The 21,438-nt window shown below is 37.5% G+C and overlaps 2 protein-coding genes across 9 annotated transcripts in view; one reads left to right on the forward strand and one right to left on the reverse strand.

Moving 5' to 3' along the window:
• The window catches only part of CCNT2 (cyclin T2), a 25,613-nt gene extending 24,240 nt beyond the window's left edge, over positions 1-1,373 (forward strand). For all 8 annotated transcript variants that reach the window (XM_009642476.2, XM_035897869.1, XM_035897868.1 and 5 more), the window contains one exon: positions 1-1,373. This exon is cut by the window's left edge and continues 3,508 nt beyond it. The gene's annotated coding sequence lies outside the window, so the exon portion shown is untranslated.
• Positions 1,374-5,336: 3,963 nt separating this feature from the next.
• Positions 5,337-16,308, reverse strand: MAP3K19 (mitogen-activated protein kinase kinase kinase 19). Its single transcript, XM_009642478.2, has 8 exons — positions 16,245-16,308; positions 15,586-15,670; positions 14,527-14,768; positions 13,836-13,879; positions 9,207-11,669; positions 7,854-8,003; positions 6,957-7,654; positions 5,337-5,403 (listed from the first exon to the last, which is right to left on the reverse strand). Exons 1-8 carry the CDS (start codon positions 16,282-16,284, stop codon positions 5,337-5,339), a joined length of 3,789 nt encoding a protein of 1,262 aa, XP_009640773.1. The 5' UTR covers positions 16,285-16,308.
• Between the last annotated feature and the right edge of the window lie 5,130 nt (positions 16,309-21,438).

Consider the following 21,438-nt stretch of genomic DNA (forward strand, 5'->3'; position numbering starts at 1 on the left):
CCTAAACTGTAGCGTGGGCAGACAGATGAAATAGCGGTAAATTGTCTTAATTTTTCTTTGAAGCACTGCAGTACTTTTTCTTTCAAGTCTGTTCAAATAGTCGTGCCATGAAAATGCATCTTACACAGCCACTCTGGATATATTGTACTGTAAATATAGCAATCGCTGTCATAACTTGGAGTTAAAATGTCTGGATGGTAACTAGTGCCTGTCTGATGTAAATTGGAAAAGAGCATTAGGCCTTCCTCCTAAGGTGCTGTTTCAAAATAATTATTTACTATTTTGCTTCTGGGAAATTGTGAGAGATCCTGGACAAAATGTTGCTATGCCACATTGAGATCCAAACAGGGATTTTTGGGTTTTGCTGTAAAGGAGGTCCGTAAAACTCCTTGGGTTTGGTTTTCAGTGTCATTGTAAATACGTGAAACTGTATGTGTCTTTGTGTCTGAAACCGAATTCAATGTGGTGACGGGAGGGGCCAAGAGGAAGGGCAAAGGCAATGCTGTGAGGTGCTGCTGGCTTTCCCTGGCTAAAACCCGCTGCAAATTAGTGACTTGGCTGAATTGCAGCCTGGCTGAGGGCTTCGGAATGAATGAATGAATGAAAAATTAACGGGATCAGTATCAGCCTCACACGTGAATGACTGACTAAATGCAATAAAAGGCTAATGGACAACACTATTACTCTGGTCATCACTTTGATTACAGATTTTTTTTTTATTATAAATTTGAGTACATGCATTATGTAATTTGTAAAATGACTCTGTAGTGGAGACCTTGCTACACCACTATTAAAAATCTTCCCTGTTTGTGAGATAAGAGGTTTGTAGAATAGCGAGATTCTTTCGTATGTTGAATCTTAATCTGTTCCTAATGGTGGGAGTGCTGAAGTAATGTATCTCACTGTGATCTGGTACTTTGGTATTTGCATAAAATGGCAGTTCTGTATATTCTTTTGGCTAACTGTAAATATAAATGTTTCATAGTAGCATAGTTGAATTTTTGAGGTACAGCCATTTGTGTGAGATTAGAAAGAACAACTATTTCTAAGAACTTGTAAAAAAAAATATTTTCAATAAAATTCCCTACCTCACCTCTATTGTGCAGAAATTATCCCATTGTCCTATGTTTAGTTTTCCCCCTTCATTTTTAAACACAAAGGAGATCCCTTTTCAGTTATTGGCAAAATGTTGCTGTTTTTCATTGAATCAACTGAACAGCAGAACACTTGAAAGTCCAAAGTCACTAGTTTGCTTTGCTTTCTTTATATTATGGTGATCAGGTATTTGATACCTGAAAAGCAAAGTCTAGAAATTTTATGCTCTCTTAAGCTGCTCCCTTGCTCTACCCTAGGATCAAGAGCTTTATTGTATAGTGGCTGGGCCTGCTTGGTTATATTTTTTTTTTTTTTTTTTTTTTTAGCAGTGGGGAGTGGTGGGTGAGGGGGTGGGTGACAAGAGCATACCTAGGATCGTTGAAGACCTTTGGGGAAAAGGTTCCCTATCCTTGTTGCACAGTGAAGGGGATTGACCAAACACTTTGTTTGCTTTCTTGAATTGGGATGTAAATGCACATTCCTGTAATCAGTTTCTAAAAGTAACTTCCAAGTCTTTTATGGCAAACTGAACTAGCTAGTTAATTCTTCCTTTCTCTGAAATGTTTTAACTCCTTACACCTTTAAAAAAAAAAATAATGCCACGAGCATTCTCTCGCATTGCCACTAGGAAAGATGCTTTCTCTGGCTTCTCCTGAGGCAGACAGAGCAAACCCAAATCAAATCTTTAACCTTAGGAGTTTTGGTTCTTGGGTTTCATTCCTCTATCTTCCTGCACTTACAATGACACTGCTTTTCTTACCATGGGTCAGAGATTGTGTTCTTTGACACCACCTGTAAAATTTCCTTTTGGAAGCTGCCTCATGGCGCAGGTCCCCATGGGAAGTGGAAAGGAGGGGAGAAAAGGCATTCTGCTCTGTGTATTGGAAGCCCTTCTTCAGGAGAACTCCTGTTTTATTTCTATGCAAGAACCAGAGTTTTGATAGGAGGGTAAAAAACAAAAGACTGGGGTTACTGGGCTGAATGTCTGCTCCCTTGAAGGGGAAGGCTGATGCATGTATTTTGAGATGTAAATTTTTACATCATATTGCTGTTTGTGGTTTCAAGACCAGCATAAAATAGCTGGGTTGGCATACCTAAGAGCCCACCCTTTTCCTGAGACTGGAGTGGTAGCTCAGAGCTTTAAATATCACTGCATAAAAGAGATACTAGCTCTCCCCTACAATGATAAAAGGACAGCGTATTTTCCGGTTCTCAAATTTAAGCTCCATATCTTGAGGGAACTTGGCATCACAGCACAGTGGTCATACCTACTACTTGGCAGCCTGCATGCGTTGTAACGGGTTCTTCACTGTTTTAGAAACAAAGACTGTGCTCTCTTTAAAACAGGAAGGCTTAGCCTGTTCAAATGCTATAAATAATTAAGCAAGTGTGACCCTCCTCGCTGTCACCTTTTCATTGCAAACAAAAGGTTTCAAGGAGGTTTGTAGGGTTTCTCACCCTTTCCCCTTACTACCTTAGGTACCTTATTACAGGTATCTGAATTACCTGGATTTTTATGTGAAAAATCTACGATCTCATCTAGTAAGAAATATGCAAAGTTAGGCTTGTCTTGTAGCATGTTCTACTAGAGTGGACTCAGCCGAGTGACCCAAGGTGCCCCAAACAAACTTACTGCTTGGTTTGTCTGTGAGCACAGGGCTGGGATGCAATCTCCCCTGTTCTCCAGCATCATGAAGCTGAAACCTTTGTTGCAAGTGCTGGCCTTAAACAACCACCTCATTTGCTAAGGCTGGTTAAACAAAAGCAAAAATGCGCATTCACATTTTGATTAAAAACTCAGGTTAAAAGTTTTACAAACCTCTCAAGTTGGAGACTAAGTCTAATTAGATGGATTAAGCATGCTATTTAAATTGCAAATAACTCATAACCTTAATATTGGAGAACTCAGACTTTTTAACAAAAATGCTAGTTTTGCTTATGACACATGCATAAGGAGGGGGTTTTGTAATTCTGACTTTTTTTTCATTAACTAACTGTATATCCTAGCATATTCCCATTCTTCCCCTGCTAATGACTGTCATCTCAGTTTCATTTCATGCTAAATAAAAACTCATATTCACATTGCAGCTGTGTTGGAGACACTACCTTAATCTGAGAAGAATTAATATACATGATGACATTAAGTACATCCCACTCGCGTTCCTATGCCAGGGCTCCTACCTTTATTCTGCAAGGTACTTCAACGTGAAGTTGCTGTGGATTTTTGGCATGAGGACCAACTGGTATTCCTCAAAACGGGACTGTTAACTGTTTGAACTTTGAAGAGTACTGTGATGTTAGGATTTCTCTTATACTGGCATAATGTTCTGGCGTTGTTATGTGACATCATTATACCTACAGAAACTATTAATAAAGAATTTTGCTAGAAGTACTGATTTTGCTTTGCTTTTATAAAGTTTAGGCCAACTCTCTGAAGTCAGGCTACTGGAATAAAATAAAGTTTGAAAGCTATTTAAGTAACTAAATGTTTAGAGCTCTTGGGAAGGTTGATTTTATATAAAACTTAGAATTCCCTTCTTTCCTTTTTGTAAACCACTAATTTTCATGTTACTGCTGGCAAGCCAGGGTCTTGAATTCTTGAGAGCTCAGCCCTTAACAGTTGTCAGGCTGAGATTTACTGCATCTCTTCTGGAGCCTAGGTGCTTACAAAGGCACAGTAACCAATTTTTGGTTTCTACAGTGTCTCATTCCCCTGAAATTTTAAATTTGAATAATACTCAGGAAGAAGCCTTATCAGAAAGAGGACAATCTAAATACTAATACCTATTTTGGGGGGTTATTAATATACAATAATGTTCCTCAAATTTATTTAATTTTGCTAGTAGTAGCTAGTTATACTAACTGTAAAAATTATTTTCGCAGTGCAGATGGAGATTGTTACGTGTCGTCTAATTACACAGTGCTCGAGGTGTTTCTCAAAACAGTTCAAGTTTCAGAATCAAATTTGCTGTTCTATTTCAGATTAAGGATATTGAAAAATAGCAGTAGCCTGGCTAGTGATTCAAACAGCATCTTACAGCCTTTGCAAATGAGAGAAAGGTAATGCTGCTGTGCTTTTGCTGCTCTGCATCAGCAAACAGAAGGGTGAGAATTAAAACGCATCACTCCGAACACAAAAAATATGCCACTCCATGAAGAGGAAGTTCAGAGGGAATCATATCTATGTGCATCAATACCTCATGGGGCAGTAACAAAGATGGAGCCAGACTCTGTTCAGTGTTACCGGTGATGGGACAAGGGCACCTGACGTACAAGACAGTGTTCAAACATAAAAACATTTTTACTGCTAGGGTGGTTGAACACTGGAATGTGTTGCCTAGAGAAGCTGTGTAGTCTCCATCCTTGGTGATACTCAAAGCCAAGGGGATAAGGGCCTGAGCAACCTGCTTCAGCCAGCCCTGCTCAGAGCAGTGGGACTGGACTAGCTCATCTCCAGAGGCCCATCCCAACCTCAACCAGTCTGTGACCTTAAACCGCCCATAAAATGTACTGCTTCCTTCAGAAATGACAGTCACAAAGTCTAGACTTAGAATTCTAGCCAGACTAGGAAATTATCTTGATGTAAGCTTAATAAAGACGCACATGTGTACACCTGGGTATCTCTTGTCATTATCACTCTCCTAGTGCTATGGTAACTCAGTAACAAAGGACTGATAGATGTTTGCAAAGACTAATTATTTTTTTTCACCAGCTAAAAAGTAAAGGGCCCATCTAGCTAAATAAAAGCTGCAGTACATTTCATGCCGATAGTTATATGGTTTTGGGGTTCCTGTGGGATCATCACAGGCACGCTTCATGACTCATCTGCAAGTCTGAGGAGAGCTTCCTGCAGAGCTTTCACAGAGCTTTCAGCACCTGCAACACTTTCTGCCAATAGCACACATTCCAGAGGTTTTTACAGACAGACTGGCATTCCAACTTACCTTGCCTGTCACATACCGGTGATGGTGATGTGTGGAATTTTTTCTCTTAAAGTCTCTCCAAATACAACAAAACGCCATCCAGTGTTCACAATGAAGGAATGCCCACTCCAATGAGCACAGACATTGCAAAAAATGATCCTTTAATCATACTGCTGTCTAATAATAGACTCCATGTACACAGTTGGTCTCTGGTATTTCTGCTGCCACTTTTAAGTCCAGTTCTTCCTGATCTTTTTTCACAAGTAGAAATTTTTTATATGGAAAATGTATACTCGTTTGGCAAGAGTTTTGAACAATTCACTGTCTTCCTTTCACAAAAGGATGGTCCAGCAACTGCAGAGCAGAAGGGCGTTCATGTTGATCTCTGCATTGAGGGTTTGAAAAAATCAGTACATAAAATGAATATGCATGCCTGTGAAGTAATTGTAAAATCTAAATGCAGACTTCGCCTTTTTTTTTCCTCATTTCTCTAGTCATTACTCATTTTTAGAGGTTTTTTTTTAATAAAGCTGGTAGAAAGGAAAGTAGGATTTATGGGAAGAGACTTTTGGAATTTATGAATTATAAAACTGAAATATTTTATTGTTACAGAAATCATTCTTTGTTCCTCTAGACTGCTTCCAAAACTTTGAATAATTGTGCTGATGTGGGTGTTTTAGGTGCACCAATAATGTATTTAAGGAGGGTTACAATTACTTGTTTGATCCTGTGTCAGTCTGGATGTTCTGCCACTCCAATCAACACCATTCGTGTTAAGGAGTCCATTTGGAATTACAGTATTGTAATTACAATATTGACTTGCTAAAGCCAAGGGCTTTGGGCTTTTTAACCCTCAATTTGGAGAAAAAAAAAAACAGGGGAAGGAGTAAAGGACACCAATTTCTTAAAGAATAAACTCATGGAGAATATGGGATGGGGGAGAAATTTATATTTAGGACATGGTGAGATCATACATTAGAACTTTGCTGCCATGGTGCATCCTGACTTTTGAAAAGGTAAATGCTTCATTATAACTGCTTTATACCTACACCTAACAATTCCTCCTACCTTTTAAACAAAGTCTGTATGATGTCTCTATATACAGTTCACAATTTTTCTGGTTATTGTTCTATGGTCCACAGGAACTGTAACTGTACCATAACAATTCTAATCCAGGGATTAGAAATCAGGCTTCCTGCCTCCAAGACCACTGCCATACCCACTAAATAACATGCTTCTCTCTAGCACTCAAATCCAGTCTTTAGAGATATGTAAAAAGCTGCTATTAATTTTGTAAAAACTACCTGTAGAGGTCAGGAACTTAGCTCTTGAAATTAATAGTCCATCTAGGACAAAGTTGGTATTTAAAACAAAACAATTCAAAAACAATTGTTATAATGGGTGAATGCTAGTGGTTATTTTTTTTAATATAGAGAACTTCACGTTTCAAATAAGTATGTATTTCCTGGACTGGCGGTGATAACAGATTTTTCTACTGCAGAAGGTAAGAATTAAGTGAAAACTCTTTCATTCTGAATATCGTCCTTAAAACAACTTGCCTGACACAGGCCAGGCTCGGCCAATGAGACATTGGAACAGCAAGGCAGGTCAAAGAAATTTATCAAACTTTTTGTCTAAAACTCAGTGGTGCCATGTTTCTGCATGAAAACTACAGGGAAAGTAAATTATGTGTATAAGGCCTACAAAAAGAGAATTTCTGAGGGGTTTTTTTTGTACCATCATAGAGAGTAAAGCTCTTTTATGTATACTATTATTTAAAGGCTTTCCTGAAATGTTGAAAAACCTATGCATTTACAATACAGTTTTTCTATACAGTCATATGTACCATGTAAGAGCTAACCTAAGCTCCCATCAACAACCTCTACAAAGAAAGTAGCTGCATTTTTCCTTCCATTTTTCAGTTAAAAATCTACATACCTGGTTAAGCACGCATGCACAAAATCCACCGCAGTGCTGGAGAATCGATCGGGTAGGGAAGGCATCAGTCCTCTGTGGGCCCCAATATAGAACATGGCTGCTATCCTATCCATGGAAGCCAGTGGCGGTTTTCCTGTTGCCATCTCAAATACGGTGCAGCCAACGCTCCAGATGTCTGATTTTCTTCCATATCCAGACTCATTTATAACTTCTGGTGCCATCCAGTATGGAGTCCCATGCACAGACTTGAGCATCTCACTGTGTGTGCCACTGAGGCTTACCCAAGCTAAGCGTCTGGCACAGCCAAAGTCAATTAGCTTTACTATTCCGTTTGGCATCAGCATAACATTATTGCCTTTGATATCTCTGTGTACCACACAATTGTCATGTAAATATGCAACCCCTTGTAGAATTTGTTTTGTATATTTACAAAGGACAATTTCTGGCAATGGACCAAAACGATGAATAATACTAGAAATTGAGCCACCAGGAACAAACTCCATGAAAATGCTTAAAATGTTGTCTTCCAGACAAGTGCCTAAATAAGTTACAATGTTGATGTGCTTCAATGTCTTCAAAAGATCAACTTCTTCATGCAACTTCTGATACTCCTTTTCTGTGGTGAGTTGATCTGATGTATCCAAAACGACCTGTTTTACAGCTATTAATTGTCCCTGGCTTGTCAGACCGCAGTATACCTACAATGAAACTAGCATTTATTAACACGAAACATGAAATAAAACTGAATCTTTACTTATTTTAAATATTATCTTTATGTTTGTCATATTTCATATCGCATTATTTGTTACTTGTTGAATAGTACAACAGTCAGTCTATGGTAAGATGTGTCTCAGAGAGAACCAGCGCATCTCTTAATGTTTTCAGTCATTAACTTACTGTGCCATAGGCTCCCTTTCCAAGGACTTCACCTCTCGTCCACATGATAGGATCTTTGTTGGTTAAACCACTTCCTGGTAATTTAGTAGATTCCTCAAAGTTTAGCAGGCTACTTTCTTCATTTGATGCCAAAAAGCCTTTAGTGTAACTCTGCTTGAAAGAGGATGGTCAGTGTGGGGAGAAAGCAGGGAGGAAAAGAAAGGCTTCATATTATCCTTACTTTTTTTATAAGGAGTAATTTTTACCTGGCATGACTCTTTTCTATAGATTTACATACACACACACACACACACACACACACACTCATTGCCTGGCTCATCGATACCATTGCTATACTAAGTAAGACTACGTAAATATTTTCAAGTATGTATCACAATAGTGCATAACCAAAAGATTATAGCATGCCATCTTTTTCCATCGATAGGAAGACAGACAGAAGGAATACTTAAAATAGCACGATATACATCTGCTTCATATGCTTTTCTTGTCACGTAGGTACAATTTGCTAAGCTGAAGGGTGAATATGACTACTGCATTGCTCTAGGTGAAATATGTAACCCAAATCTGATGCAAACAATTTGGATATGACTTCACAGGAAGAAGCAGCTGCTTCAGAAAGATGATAATAATTACTCCATCTAGCCATGGATCTCCCTAGGAGAAGTGAGAGTGGAGGTATAACTGGCATCTGTGCTGCAGAAGCTTAAGGAAGAATATTGACATGTAGTGAAGGAAATTTCCTTATAAATTTGTAATTTAAATAGACAAAAAGCTATCAGGGCCGAGGAGAAGTAGTAATGGTAGATAAGCACCTTAATAGGTGAAGGTTCTTAGAGTTGGGGGCCAGAATCTAAGCCTTCTAAACTTGAAGTTTTGACAAAACATTAATTAAACACTTAAGTCTGTCTGATGAGCCAATACTTGTAATTTATACCTAGAAAAGTATCTGATCGCATTCAGAGATTCAAGGAAATTGTCCATTTGGATATACAAGAACCATTTGTAGTGTCTTTTCATATTCCTTAGGTGTCAAGATCTCAAGAGCTTTTGCCTTGTCCCAGCACCTTTTTATACATGCTCTCCAGTTAAAATAGCCTCTCCTTTTTATACACTACAACTTCTCAATTTATCTTGACCCATCATGTAAGCTTTGATAGCTTTTCCTGTCATGCCTTAGTACGATCCGGCCTGTGTCCTGACATGCAGCCTCTAACATGGGTATCCTCAACTGAGCACTGGAAGAATCAGAAAAGAGACTTGATCATTAATGAGCACTTATTTCCTATCTTTCCTATAAAACTGTGTTGAAGCATCTCTCAAAGGAGCTAGCAAGTTATAAGAAATTACTTTTACCTGCTCGAGAGCAATATTTACTATTGCTCCATCTCCATTCATCATATTTTCTTCTTCTTTGGTATGTGTATTTTGCATTTTAGAACCTGTATTTTTTGTTCTTGAAGAATTGATGTCTTTTTCTTCAAGCATTAGCAATTCTTCAGCCAGACAACAAAGCAACTCATCAGTCACCTCTGTATTATCTGTCCAAGACAAAATGTTTTGACTTGTCTGGAAGCTGGGGCTTGTAACATTTTTCGTCTGAATCACTGACGGCTGAGTCAATTCATTTGCCAAACCACTGTTTTGAGGTGTGTATGCCCAACTGAGATTCAATTTTTTTGTAGGGGATTGACACTCCAGTTGATCTGAAAAGGGCAATGCTTCACATTTATTTATAGACTTGAAGGAGGCCCGGTCTGGTTCCAAACCTTTGCAGCCATCCATATCCACCCTGCACTGGGGTACACAGATGTTCTGGTCGGTTGTTAGTAGGCTGCTACTTAGAGCAACATGTTCTGTGCAGTCTTTGTCACCGAACTGAAGAAGATTCTGGCTACAGGTAGCAGCTCTGTGATGGTTGGACATATCCTGACTGTCTAAAGAGCGCTCCAAAGAAAATTCTTTAATAGTTGATAAGTTTGAATTTGAAAAAAATTTGTTTTGCTTAGTTGATCGTGAAAGCTCTTCTAAAAATGTAAGCTGACAATCTGTGTCTTCATGAAACAGTGTCATGCTACTTGAAGCATTTATCTGACAATCTGAATCAGAACTTATTACATTACCTTGCTCTGTGTTGCTCTCACTCAACTGGGTAGTTCTGCCCTTTGGAATTAAACCTTTCTGCTTTTGTTTACTGCCAGGCATGGTCTTCTTTGGCTTAGAATATGTTCTCTTTTGGGTATTTCTTACTCGGCTGCTCTCTCTCCCTTTATTGAAGGCAGATCTGCAGGTGCTAGCAGTGCATCTCCCAGATGGAGCAGAACAAGCATCTCTATAAAAATTGCTCTCATGTTGACCAAGCTCACGCATGTGGGAATAGACAGGAGTTCCAAACATTTCGTAAATACCTGGGCCTTTGTCATTTGAATTTATTTTCTTGAACATGTCACTGTATTTCAGATCCACAAAACCTGAAGCAGACTGTGCATGTGGTAGAGAAAGTGGAGTAACAGGTTTCTTTAAAACAACTGAATTTTTGCAACTGCAGGAGAAACTTTGCTTTTTACGTTTCTGAGCACTCTGAGCAAGATGGCATTTGTCTGCTTGAGGGGTCTTTTTTTGACACTTCAGGGAAGTCTCAGATTCCACGTGTGGCAGTTGCAAAGATGGAAAAAGCTGACTCCTGGCATTATGTTTTGTGGAAATCTCATCAGAAACAATTAAGTCTTCAGATAACTTTACCTTGCCACTCATTTTAGATTTTGATGAATATTTATTTCTCCTCACCTTTATTTTACTTTTGTCATTTTCTTTGCGAGCAAGAATGTTGAAGCTCTGAGTAACATGAGGAGGCTGGCTACGAATGACACTCTTTTTTGTGGCAAGTGGTTTAGCAATGTGTGTTTCCATAGCTGGTGCTTGTTCAGAGAATGTAACATGAACAACAGGTACAAGCTCACTGTGGTCTTTTGAAGCTGCTTCTGACATTGCTTCTTTTTCCATTTTAGATTCAAAGAGACAAACATTATTTTCTGTCTGTTCTCCAGAAGGATCTTGCACTTCTACTCTGGGAATTACTGCAGCTACAGAATTATCTTCTAAGGCATGGTAAGCCTCTATCACTTCATTTTTACAGGAAGAATCTGAATCATGATTGTCAGGCACAAAGTTCGCATTCTCAGCATTTTCATGTGCTCTATAATCCGGTATCATCTCTGCGGCATTTCCTTCTTCTAGATCAGTTCTACAGGAATTCTCCACTCGTTTTTCCTTATTGCCAGCTCTCAAGACACCTCTGTTGCTTGATGCTGTAAATGTTCTCTGAGCTGTAAATATTCCACAGTTTATCAGAGCATTACTTGAGCTCAAATAAGGATGACTATCATCACAGAAACTGGCTTGGGTCATAAGAGCTACGTTCTTACAAGCCACTGAAAACTGGCACTTCATCTGGTCATTCTTTTCAGTATTGGTAGCTACATCAGCTTCCCGCCATTTTAAATTGCTTTGAATTTCTTCTTTCTTGTTGCTAGGGTACTTATAATAGTTACTCATGCTGAAGTAGTACAGGTCTTTCATTGGAGTGAATTTACCAGAAATAGTAGCCACAATCAGGTTTGATGACTTTTCACCGTGCCTTTTTAATACATTGTCTAACTGATACTGATAAAATTTAGTAACTGGTTTTATAGGCTGAGAAATAGAGTTCATAATATTCAAACTATTTCTGATGTTGGTGCTTTCATTGGCAATATTATCCTCTAGAGGAGCAAGATGAATTGTTCTTACAGGCTGAAATGTCACTGGTGGCAAATGAAACTGTAATTGCCATAAAAAACATTAATAATGTGCTACACAACAGATACAAGTAAAATCTCATCACTAAGAACCAAGTAGATTAAGAAAAGAAAATCAGAAAAGGATTCCCATATTTAACCTAATATGAAGTGTAATATCAAAACCCTAAGAAAATACATGAATTTTCTCACTCCCAGAATTATTTCTAAGTATTTCATAGTACAGAAAGTGGGATCCTTTGCTATAAGGCACATGTAATTCTCCATGATTTAAAATAAGCTGTGGCCACATATACAAATCATCTTGTCAGTTATTAACTATGTCTTATGCCACATAACATGTTTGTCATAGGAATTCAAAGGCTGGTCAGTGGCTTCATGTGCCAAAGTTTCTTTGTTGCTGTGCACTCTCACTGAATGACAGCACCACTCTTATGCCAATATTTAAAAGTCTCTCTATGCAATCCTCCAAAGTGTGCTCATACCAGTAATTATATTCCCAATGGAACTAGATCTCATGTAAGCAATTTTTAAAAAGCAAAAGCCAGACTATTATAACAGAATGATACTTTATCCATGGAGAAAACTATTCTTACAAATTATTTATAGGTTTTTAAAGATGTTATTATAAATCTAAACATATAGGTCTTCCACACATTTAGTGTAGTCTTACAAAATTCCATAAATCATGTTATATGGGTCACAGATTTAGCTAACGGTTTTAAGTACATTAGAAGATAGCACAGTCTGTGCTTCACTTTCAGTGAAGTTGAATGGACAGCTATGCAAAGGGCATTTCTATATGGCAGCTAACGCAGAAGTCTGTTGTGTGGGGGATGTATTTTGTTTTTATTCCTCCTTTCTTCCTTCTATTCCCATCCCATTAGCTGAAAGGTACTGTATACCTTTGAAAGAGAACAGATCTGAGCATTCAAGTACTTTGTTGTGATTATTCAGATAAATAGTGAGAATAGTTTTCTGAAAATAATATTTCTATTCTTTATTTTAAAAGAAATGGAGAAAAAATACGCTTGAATGTACTGTATATTTTTATGCCAATTAATGCAATAGAAATAATTACACAGTCATATGCTCTGAGTACTCATTTGCATGTCTGTGATTCAACATCAGTTTGCAATCTGCAGATTTTTGTTTGCATGCCAAGGGCAAACTGAGGTTTGAATGTGCCAGGAAAAGCAAAGCGTGCTGTTTTGAAATTTACAGTTCTGAAGGCTTTGTCCAGCTCAGTTTATTCCAAATTTTATGCCTCTAGAAATCATTAGAGCCTAAGAAGCAGAATAAAGCTGTATTATATCACACTGGGGTCAGCTAAATTATTTTTCTTAAACATTTCCCTATATTGGAAATATTTTTTCCATAGCCCTTTTTATGATCTTCTGTCAGAACTCTTGCTAGTACTTCTATTCTTTACTTTTTTTCCTGTGAGCACTGTTTTGTTCTGTAGTGGGTTCACAAAAGCATACAGCTGATTCAAGAGTCAAGTATTTTGTACAAAGGGCTATTAATCAATAACCATAAGGACCAAATTCTTTTTCTAAATACAGTATATTTGATCTTTTGTAACTTTTAAGGCTCATGTAGTGTGAAGCACTGATACATGTAAAATTGCTAGCTTGTGTGGAAGTACAGAAGTTTTGTCAGGAATCCTATTTACACTCATCACAAAATTTCATCACAAGTATCTTTAATCCTAAGGCCTTATTTTTTATTTGCTAGCACAATACCTTTCAGCAATCATCTAATTTCAAGACTGTTCTTCAATTCGGTTTCAATTTTAAATTACCACTCGATACAAGAAAATTGTTTGCTTTCTTAAATGTGGCAAAACTAGACTTCTAACATGTTTAACATACAGGATGCTCACACTTCAAACTAACTTATATATTTCTATTTTAAAAGATTTTATATCGTTTTGAACTTCCAACCCTTCACCCCCCAAAATCCCTGATGTAACACCTTACTGACAAATTGTTGATATACATCTAAGATTTGCTGACACAGACACACACATATATAAAATATATGTAAAAATGCTTCATGTTCATCCAAAAAAACTAAAGATTAAGCAGAGGAAACTACCTACACTTCTTCTGCATTGCTATTTGTAAAGTTTTGAGAAAGCATATAATACTTTCAACCGTGTTCAGTTTTATGCATACCATCTTACCTCAGATCTCTTGTTCTTGGTTTTTAGCATTGTTATATTTAACCCTTAAAAATCAAAACAAATTAAATGTTACTTTGGTATTCTTAAACAGACTATGATTTTAATTTATAAATTAATTTTAAACTATAGGGTTCTGCGGACAAAGAATCTGCCTGACGTGTGTTTGCGGGACCATGCTATAAATCTGCTATACAGGAAAAAGTTGTAAGTTAAAACTTAATTGTGATACTGAACTTTATAATTCCGTTTTCTATAGAAAACTATAAAATATGATTATTTTAAAATACTTTTATTCTAATAATTTAAGCAAATATTTCTCCTCAATTTCAGATATTTGCTAACTTCAGTATGTAGCTAATTAATATGGCCAGTATGAGGAAAAAAGTGAGAGATGCCATCATGGCCCCACTCCAGGTACAGACAATTATACTTTGCATTTTGTGGGCTCAGTTTCATTATACAGAGTAACAGAAATGGTGAAGTCTATCATCGCTTCTCTTTATCTGCTTCATTTTGCAAATACATACACACATAATTAAAGAAGGTCAACGTGGCTAAGTCTACTTCATGTGAAGAAGTCAAACAGACATAAAGACAAAGGTAAAGAAAAAAGACTCTAAGGCTTTGCCATCTAATTTGATAGCAATATATAACTTTTAAATAAAGTTGTGACTTTAAAAATTGAACTTACTTTGTGGTATTTGTGCTTTAATTATCTGAAAAGCATCTAAATCCATAAATGATTTTGAAGTGTTGGATTCTGGGCATGAGGCCTGTAGCAGAAAGCTGAAGTCAAAGCCATGCCCTATGTTCTCTTTCTCCAGAAAGAAAGGTAAAGAAGTGTGCTGTCTCATCTGTAACGCTAACTGATTTTTACTTGGAAAACATGCCACTTGTTGATCCAGCCACGGTCTGGATGTTGGTGCTATTTGGCTAAAAGGCAAAAGCAAAAAACCAAAATGCAGTGTTAAAGTAAGCGGAAGGAGCCTATTCAGCTCAAATAATCACATGACTGGAGAATAACATGAACAAGAAGCTTGTAGATGCCAAGAATCCCCAAATAATGTTCTCTTTCTTGGTCCATCTGGGAAGTTGTGGCTCTCCCTGGCAGCATCCAACCGCAATGCCAGAGACTGACTACAAGTGAGAATGAATGACAAATAATGCAAACCAAGCAACAATGGGAATGGAAAAACATATGGCCCACCTTCCCCTTCTTGACAAAAACTGCGTGCTTCCAGCATGCATTTTTTATGAATCATCAGGAAAGGGTGTCAGATGAATTCTGAAGACCAGATGTGCCTTTGTTATTTGTAAAATATGCTATGGCCTGCCTGAAGGAATAGAGGCTGTGCAGACAAGCCTCAAATTTCTGCCACCTGGTTTCTGAAGAATGAAACATCCAAATATGGAAAAAGATAAATACTGTGACTGAAAAGAGGTAAAAAAATATAATAGAAATTAATCTTAAAGCTGTATGCAAGATAATTGTTTAAGTCAAATGCTGATGTAAAACTACATACTGTACGTTTTTTTTTTCATATTGTACCAAATAATGTGTTCATCTAGTGCAATATCCTGCCTCTAGCAATGGCCAGTAATTGAGGCCGGGAAGACAGAAACACAACACAACACATATAGCTGTATATAACATCTGGTGCTAAGGAAATCTTTTCTTACTCATAGACTACTGCCTACTTTGTCTCATTTCTGCATACCCAACTGCAAATTAAATATTAATACTACTTACCTGTTTCTTCCTATAGCTTTGTACGACTGATGCATTTCTTCCATTATCTTATCTGCATCCTGAAGAGCAACAACACTTCCACAACCTGTAACAATACATTAGTATTTGCATAAAAGCAGACCAGTAACTGGTCAGACCAATAACTTAGTAAGTAACACTTACTGACCAGTAACACAAAGAAAACAGTTATTTTTTGCCATTAAAATATTATTATAAAGAAATACAGAAACTAACTATTAGAAAAAAAGAGCGTGTTTCATGACTAAGATACCTCTACATGCTTTCTGTTATAATTTTTGGAAATGTGAATGCAAAAATCTGTATTGTTTTTAGTTACTTAGCTAAGTGTATTAATTCAATGTACTATAAAAGCAAAGAACACCTAAAAAAAATCCAGTTACAGGTCCTATTTCAGTAGAATAAAAATATAAGACAAATATTGACAGAAACTCTGCAGAAGTAGAGCAATTAGAAATAGGAAAGCTATTAAAACCAGAACAAATCTCAGGGGTTTTCAAAGGTGGAAAATAACTCTGAGTTTTATTTCAATTTTTTTGTGGTTGTTTTTTGACAGATGGACAGATTTCAGGTTAACATTGTCCTTTTTCTTCTTCAGATCCAGCGTTACACTTTATACATATAAACTTTGGCTAGACTACCTTCTTTGCTTCTCCTCTTACTTTGTTGGTCATCAGACATACTGTCCTTAGATGTATTAAGGTCCTGAAACCTGAAAAAAGGTTTCATTAATTGATTTCCAATTCGCATGTACAAATCAGTACTTTATATTACATTATTTCAGAGCCATAAGTAAGACAAAAGCAACATTTAAGAAGTACTTAAAATTATAAAAAATACTGTAATTTAGCTTAACATCCAATGCCCTGTCCTGCAGGTACACAACAAGGTATACATCTCACGCTTTACCTCAGAACTATTAGAAATTCATAAATACATGAATGGCTATGTATTATCTATGAGTATTTACAAAGGTAAATTTTTTAGGTGTTGAAAAATTGTACACATTATAACCAATAACTACCCATTATATTATTGCCTTTTTTGTTGCCACTGAATTTCTGTGACCCGTGGCGTGCATCTGACTGAATTTGATGTAACCAAGAGTCATTAGCTCAGACAGAGTTAGCCTATTAACGTATTAGCAGTGAACTCTTGTTTCTCACTTAAAACTATTGTGTTGTCAAAACCAATATCTTAACCATGAGTGTACCTTTTTGTGAGCATCTTAGTGGTTAGAAAAATGTATTATTCAAATACTACTGCATTTATAAAACCAAAACTCCTTAAAGCTTACCCTAAATTAGTATTACAAACATTTGATATTTTAACTCCTGGTTGTTGAGAGACATAACAGTAGGTCAAGGAAATGAATAACAGAGGTATCCATGCACCATCTGTAGTCCGACACTGTAAAGTGCTGGCCTTCTATGAAGATATATGAGCTCTCTACACCTACGTGAGAAGCTTAAAAGAGATTTCCATTAGGATTCCCAAACAAGGCTTTGATATCTTTAGAGATCAGTTTTCCAACCTTGAATCATTCCATATAGAGATTAAATCATCCATAAATAATCGCTTGCATATTCGAAGTTATGCTTTTACAGTATTTCTAAATTCAGGCAGAAACTGAAGTAAGAATAATGTTCATTGTGAGTATTCATGCCTTGTATTTCCAGTTTAACCTAATAAGATTTTCAAGGAGATCTACAAGCCAATAATACCAAAGTCAAACAATGAAGAAACAAAACCCAACAAACTGCTCTCAGGAAATTAAAGCAGCAAGTATTTTCTCTCTTTGTACTTTTATTTTCTACACCTTATGTTAACAACTGCATGCAGAAGTAACGGTAGACAGCTAGGCACTTACCTAAACTGACTGCAAAGTCATAGTCTACAAGGCAGCTTGTACAGAAGTAGTTTAGGTGCAGTGGAATTTAATGCTACAGTTCTTGCAGAAAAGACCATGCTTGGGGAAACTCAGGTATCCGGTAATCCTGTTACTGACTTCAGTGGGACCAAGATTTCACAGCAGTTCAGATCTTAAAGCACAGACCTGCGAAGCAGAATATGTAGATTCTTTTCTCACACCTAGCATGGATGCTTGCATCATCTTGAAAAGCCATCTAAGGTCTGTAAATCTTTTTTTACATAGACAGAAAACATGCTAATTATCTAAAAGTGTAAAGTTTTTCAATATATTAATTCAGTGGGGCATAAATATATTTTTGAGATTGTTTTCAGAAATAAAACTATGTATTTTAAATCAGTTCCACTGCTCATTTAGAACAGTAAAAAAAAATGGTAAAAAAATGAAAGCTGATACTTGTTGAAAAAACACTGAAAAGATCAAAACGGTTTAACCCCCTCCCCACACTTTTAACTGGAAATGTCACCATCGTGATTTTAAGTGTTGTTTCATACAACTACTACCCCCTGTGCTGTATCATCTCTAAGGCATGACTGAATTTCCACAGTGTGAAGAAGCTGTACCCAAACATTGTTTTTTCCAGACAAAGATGGTTTTATTAGGCTTTACCCTTGATTAGAAGATTGTAATGAACCTTTCCCACAACTAATCAGCAATAGCTGTGGGAAAGGAGCTAGCTGTCACTCCCCTGGTTAATATAGATATATGTGTGCAATATTGATCCTGTTTACAGTTAACACTGTTCCTGCATATGGTGAGTCAGCACACTGTGAGCTCTTTCACAATTACGAAAACATTAACCCTCTTTTCTAAGATTAAACTCCAAGATTAACAATACCATAAGATGATAGTAGCATAAATAGCACAGAAAAACCACAAACTGCAGACTCTTAAAGAAGAAACATGAGAGGGTGCAGTCAAAGGAGTTGAAGATTTGAAATTCCAGACAGGTAATTCTTAAAATAAAATTAATCTTAATTAATAGTTTTGATGGATTTGGGGCTCTTTCTGAAAAACGTAGTGAACTTCTGTTTCTCAAGTGACAAGAACACATAATGTCAGTAAAGATAGTGAACTGAAATGAGTAAAAGAAAATACAATAATGAATATTAGTTAATACCTGTATTAAAATGTTTCCCAATGTCTCTATTATTTGATGAATAACTTGTAGTTTAAAAACCCCATAAAATACGTAAGATATTGTACATAAATAAATACTGTCAGATATTTTGTATATATGAATGTACATGAATTAATATGAATATACATTTAAACATGAATAACAGTGTCAAATTCTCACGTTGTGTAACTCTGGATGCTAGAGAGGAATATTATGAAGTCCATAATGGAAAATTATGTAATAGTATGCCTATAAGGAATTTTTTCTCCTACTAGCTAATCAAGAAGTATGTTATATGACAATTTATATCTTTTACATATGCATGTTCCTGCTAATATTATTGAACGGTCTCTAACTTATTATTATTGAACAGGGTCTAACTTTTTACACAGCATAGATATCTTACTCCTTTCTGGATTACGTGAAATATTCTGTTGTATGGACATAACTGATATAATGTGGCAGTAGGCCCTCCTGTTTAACCGTGTAAGAAATATCCGTTTAAAACAATTATCTTTCACAAAAAAGTTTCCATTTTCTTGCATTTGCATCTTCAATTTAATTTGCTGCAATACATTTTCCCCTCACATAAAAATATTGCATAACCACTATATATGAGCTACCAAATAAAGCTGGTTTAGAACGTAATTTGTATGGCAAGCTAAAAGAAAGGTATGTTTTTTAGAAAATTATGTTTATTAAATCCATAGATAGGTAGAATTTTGAAAAATAGAGCACATAGTGGCTCTTATATTGCTAAATACTTTATAAAATTTTACTTTCTCTCTGCTCTTTTCCTTGCATGCATATTTTCACTTCATTGCTTGTCCTTACATCACTCAACCAAATAAAATACTCCATTTTATACCTCTTCCACACCTAGTAGTACACAAAATTTTCAACATTCATTATTAAGTTTATTACAAGTTATTCCTAACAGCAATCTTGGGTACTACCCTGGCAATGTTTTTTTAACTTTTTTCGAGTTGCCTCATAAATTCCTATTCTTAATTTATTCCTAAATACCTTTTTTTTTTTCCTTTGCAGCTGAGCTCAGGGCTTTCAGGAGTACTATTAATGTATGGGGAAAAAATGCCTAATGTCACAGCACTACCAATGGTAAGGTGTATGCAGCAGATGGAAAGTAACAATTAATGTAGCTATCTGTCCAAAAGGAATTGTTCCATTTCGAAGTCACTACAGAGGTCAATAGAAATGAAGGGCCTATGTGGTTTTTGTTGGATTCAGTAGCATTTTGCCACTCAATACTACTAGTCAGGAAAAGAATTAGGCTTTTGTTGCTGATTCTATCAGCAAAAATTATAATTACTTGGAAGCATGCAGGAGCCTTCCCAAGAGACTCATGCATTTGTCCTAGATTAAATAAATTTTTTATAACAATTTTATGTAACACTTTTTATCTGAGGAATGTGTGTTATTTTATAACTATGTAACATCAGACAGTACTGTCGTTCTGAGTTTACAGAAGAGGAAACAGATAGAGAAAAAAATGGAATGACCTATAGCTGATGACCAAGGTCATCCAATGAACCATGCAGAAGTTGCTATAGATGTCAGCACTCCTGATTTCTCATTCTTCTGCTGAACACCAGGTAATCCATTAAAATGTTCACCCCATTATATTAGTCTGTTAAGAGTCATATTACACAGCGAACTTCTCCAAACTTCACAATTTTTGGGGGGTACACAAGAAAACCTTAAAAATAATAACTGAAAAGGTTCTATAAAAAGGCATAAACGACATCTTACCCGGTGCTTCAGCAGCGAGGTGTGAAAGAGGCACAGCAACCCAGAGAGAAGTTACAGAGCATTTTTAGCTCGCAGCTGTCTTCCTTTGCTGGACAGCAAGGAATTCAAACGGTAATTACGCATACTTTGGTTTTATTTTCAGCACGTTTCTCTGACTGCCGAGCACGTCGTACCGAGCAGCGAGGCCGGCTCTGCCGGACGGGGCTGTTGAGTTTACACGGTGTCGCCGAGGCAACTCCCCCCCCTCCCCGGCCCCGGGGGCATCCTGCCGGGAGGAGCTCCATCCCCAGGGCAGTAGTGGCCCATGAACGCACTCGCAGTTGAACTAAATGGTAGCGTTTGAAGCTCTGACGGCGGGGCAGTTCCTCCAGCACGCAAAGCCAAGCGTATTTCTCTCGTTGACCTCCATTTACGTTTTTAGGACCTTCTCTATTCCTGCGTCATTTTAACTCCGCAGCCAGTCCCCTCACGTAAACACTCCCCGTTACTCATGAATAGTTCTCTACCTCCTTTCAGGCAGCCTTGGAGAGACTTCAAGGATACTTTTTTTTTTTTAAAGCAAGAGACTGTGCCATGAGGGAAGAAAGCACAAGAGAAAGCATAGCTGGGCTCAGGCTGAGGTGAAGGGGTTCTGATGTGACTTTGATGGGGTCGTGATGGTTCGCTGGATGTCAGGAGGACGGGAGGCCGTACCCCGGGACACGGCTGCGGGGTGGCACAAGGGGGAAGGGGGGGGCACAGCCTGCTTTGTTTTAGGCTGGGCCAGGAACACCAGGCGCGGGCGGCGCCTCAGCTCCCTGGCTGACTGAAAAGGGGTGTATTACTCCTATGTTTGCAGGTACCCGGCCGACAAGCTGCGACGCCAGTAACGCCCCGGTACCCCTTCGTTTACCCTCTCGGGCTGCCCTTGACGGAACCGGAGAGTCGCTGGGAGCGACCCATGCCTCAGCATCCACCCCCTGAGGTAACCGCCCCAGCGGGCGCCTCCTCCGCAGCGCCCGTGAGGCGCTTCAGC

The sequence above is a fragment of the Egretta garzetta genome, unplaced genomic scaffold (genome assembly GCF_000687185.1).
Source record: "Egretta garzetta isolate BGI_Z169 unplaced genomic scaffold, ASM68718v1 scaffold197, whole genome shotgun sequence".
In the NCBI taxonomy this organism is placed as follows: domain Eukaryota; kingdom Metazoa; phylum Chordata; class Aves; order Pelecaniformes; family Ardeidae; genus Egretta; species Egretta garzetta.

Bases quoted from the DNA above. Each gene is read 5' to 3' on its own strand.
- MAP3K19 (XM_009642478.2), bottom strand. From the start codon at position 16,284: ATGTCTGATGACCAACAAAGTAAGAGGAGAAGCAAAGAAG. The intron at 11,670-13,835 runs GTAAGATGGTAT...TGGCAATTACAG, and splicing joins CCAAGAACAAGAGATCTGAG to TTTCATTTGCCACCAGTGAC. The intron at 7,655-7,853 runs GTAAGTTAATGA...GTTTCATTGTAG, and splicing joins GAAAGGGAGCCTATGGCACA to GTATACTGCGGTCTGACAAG.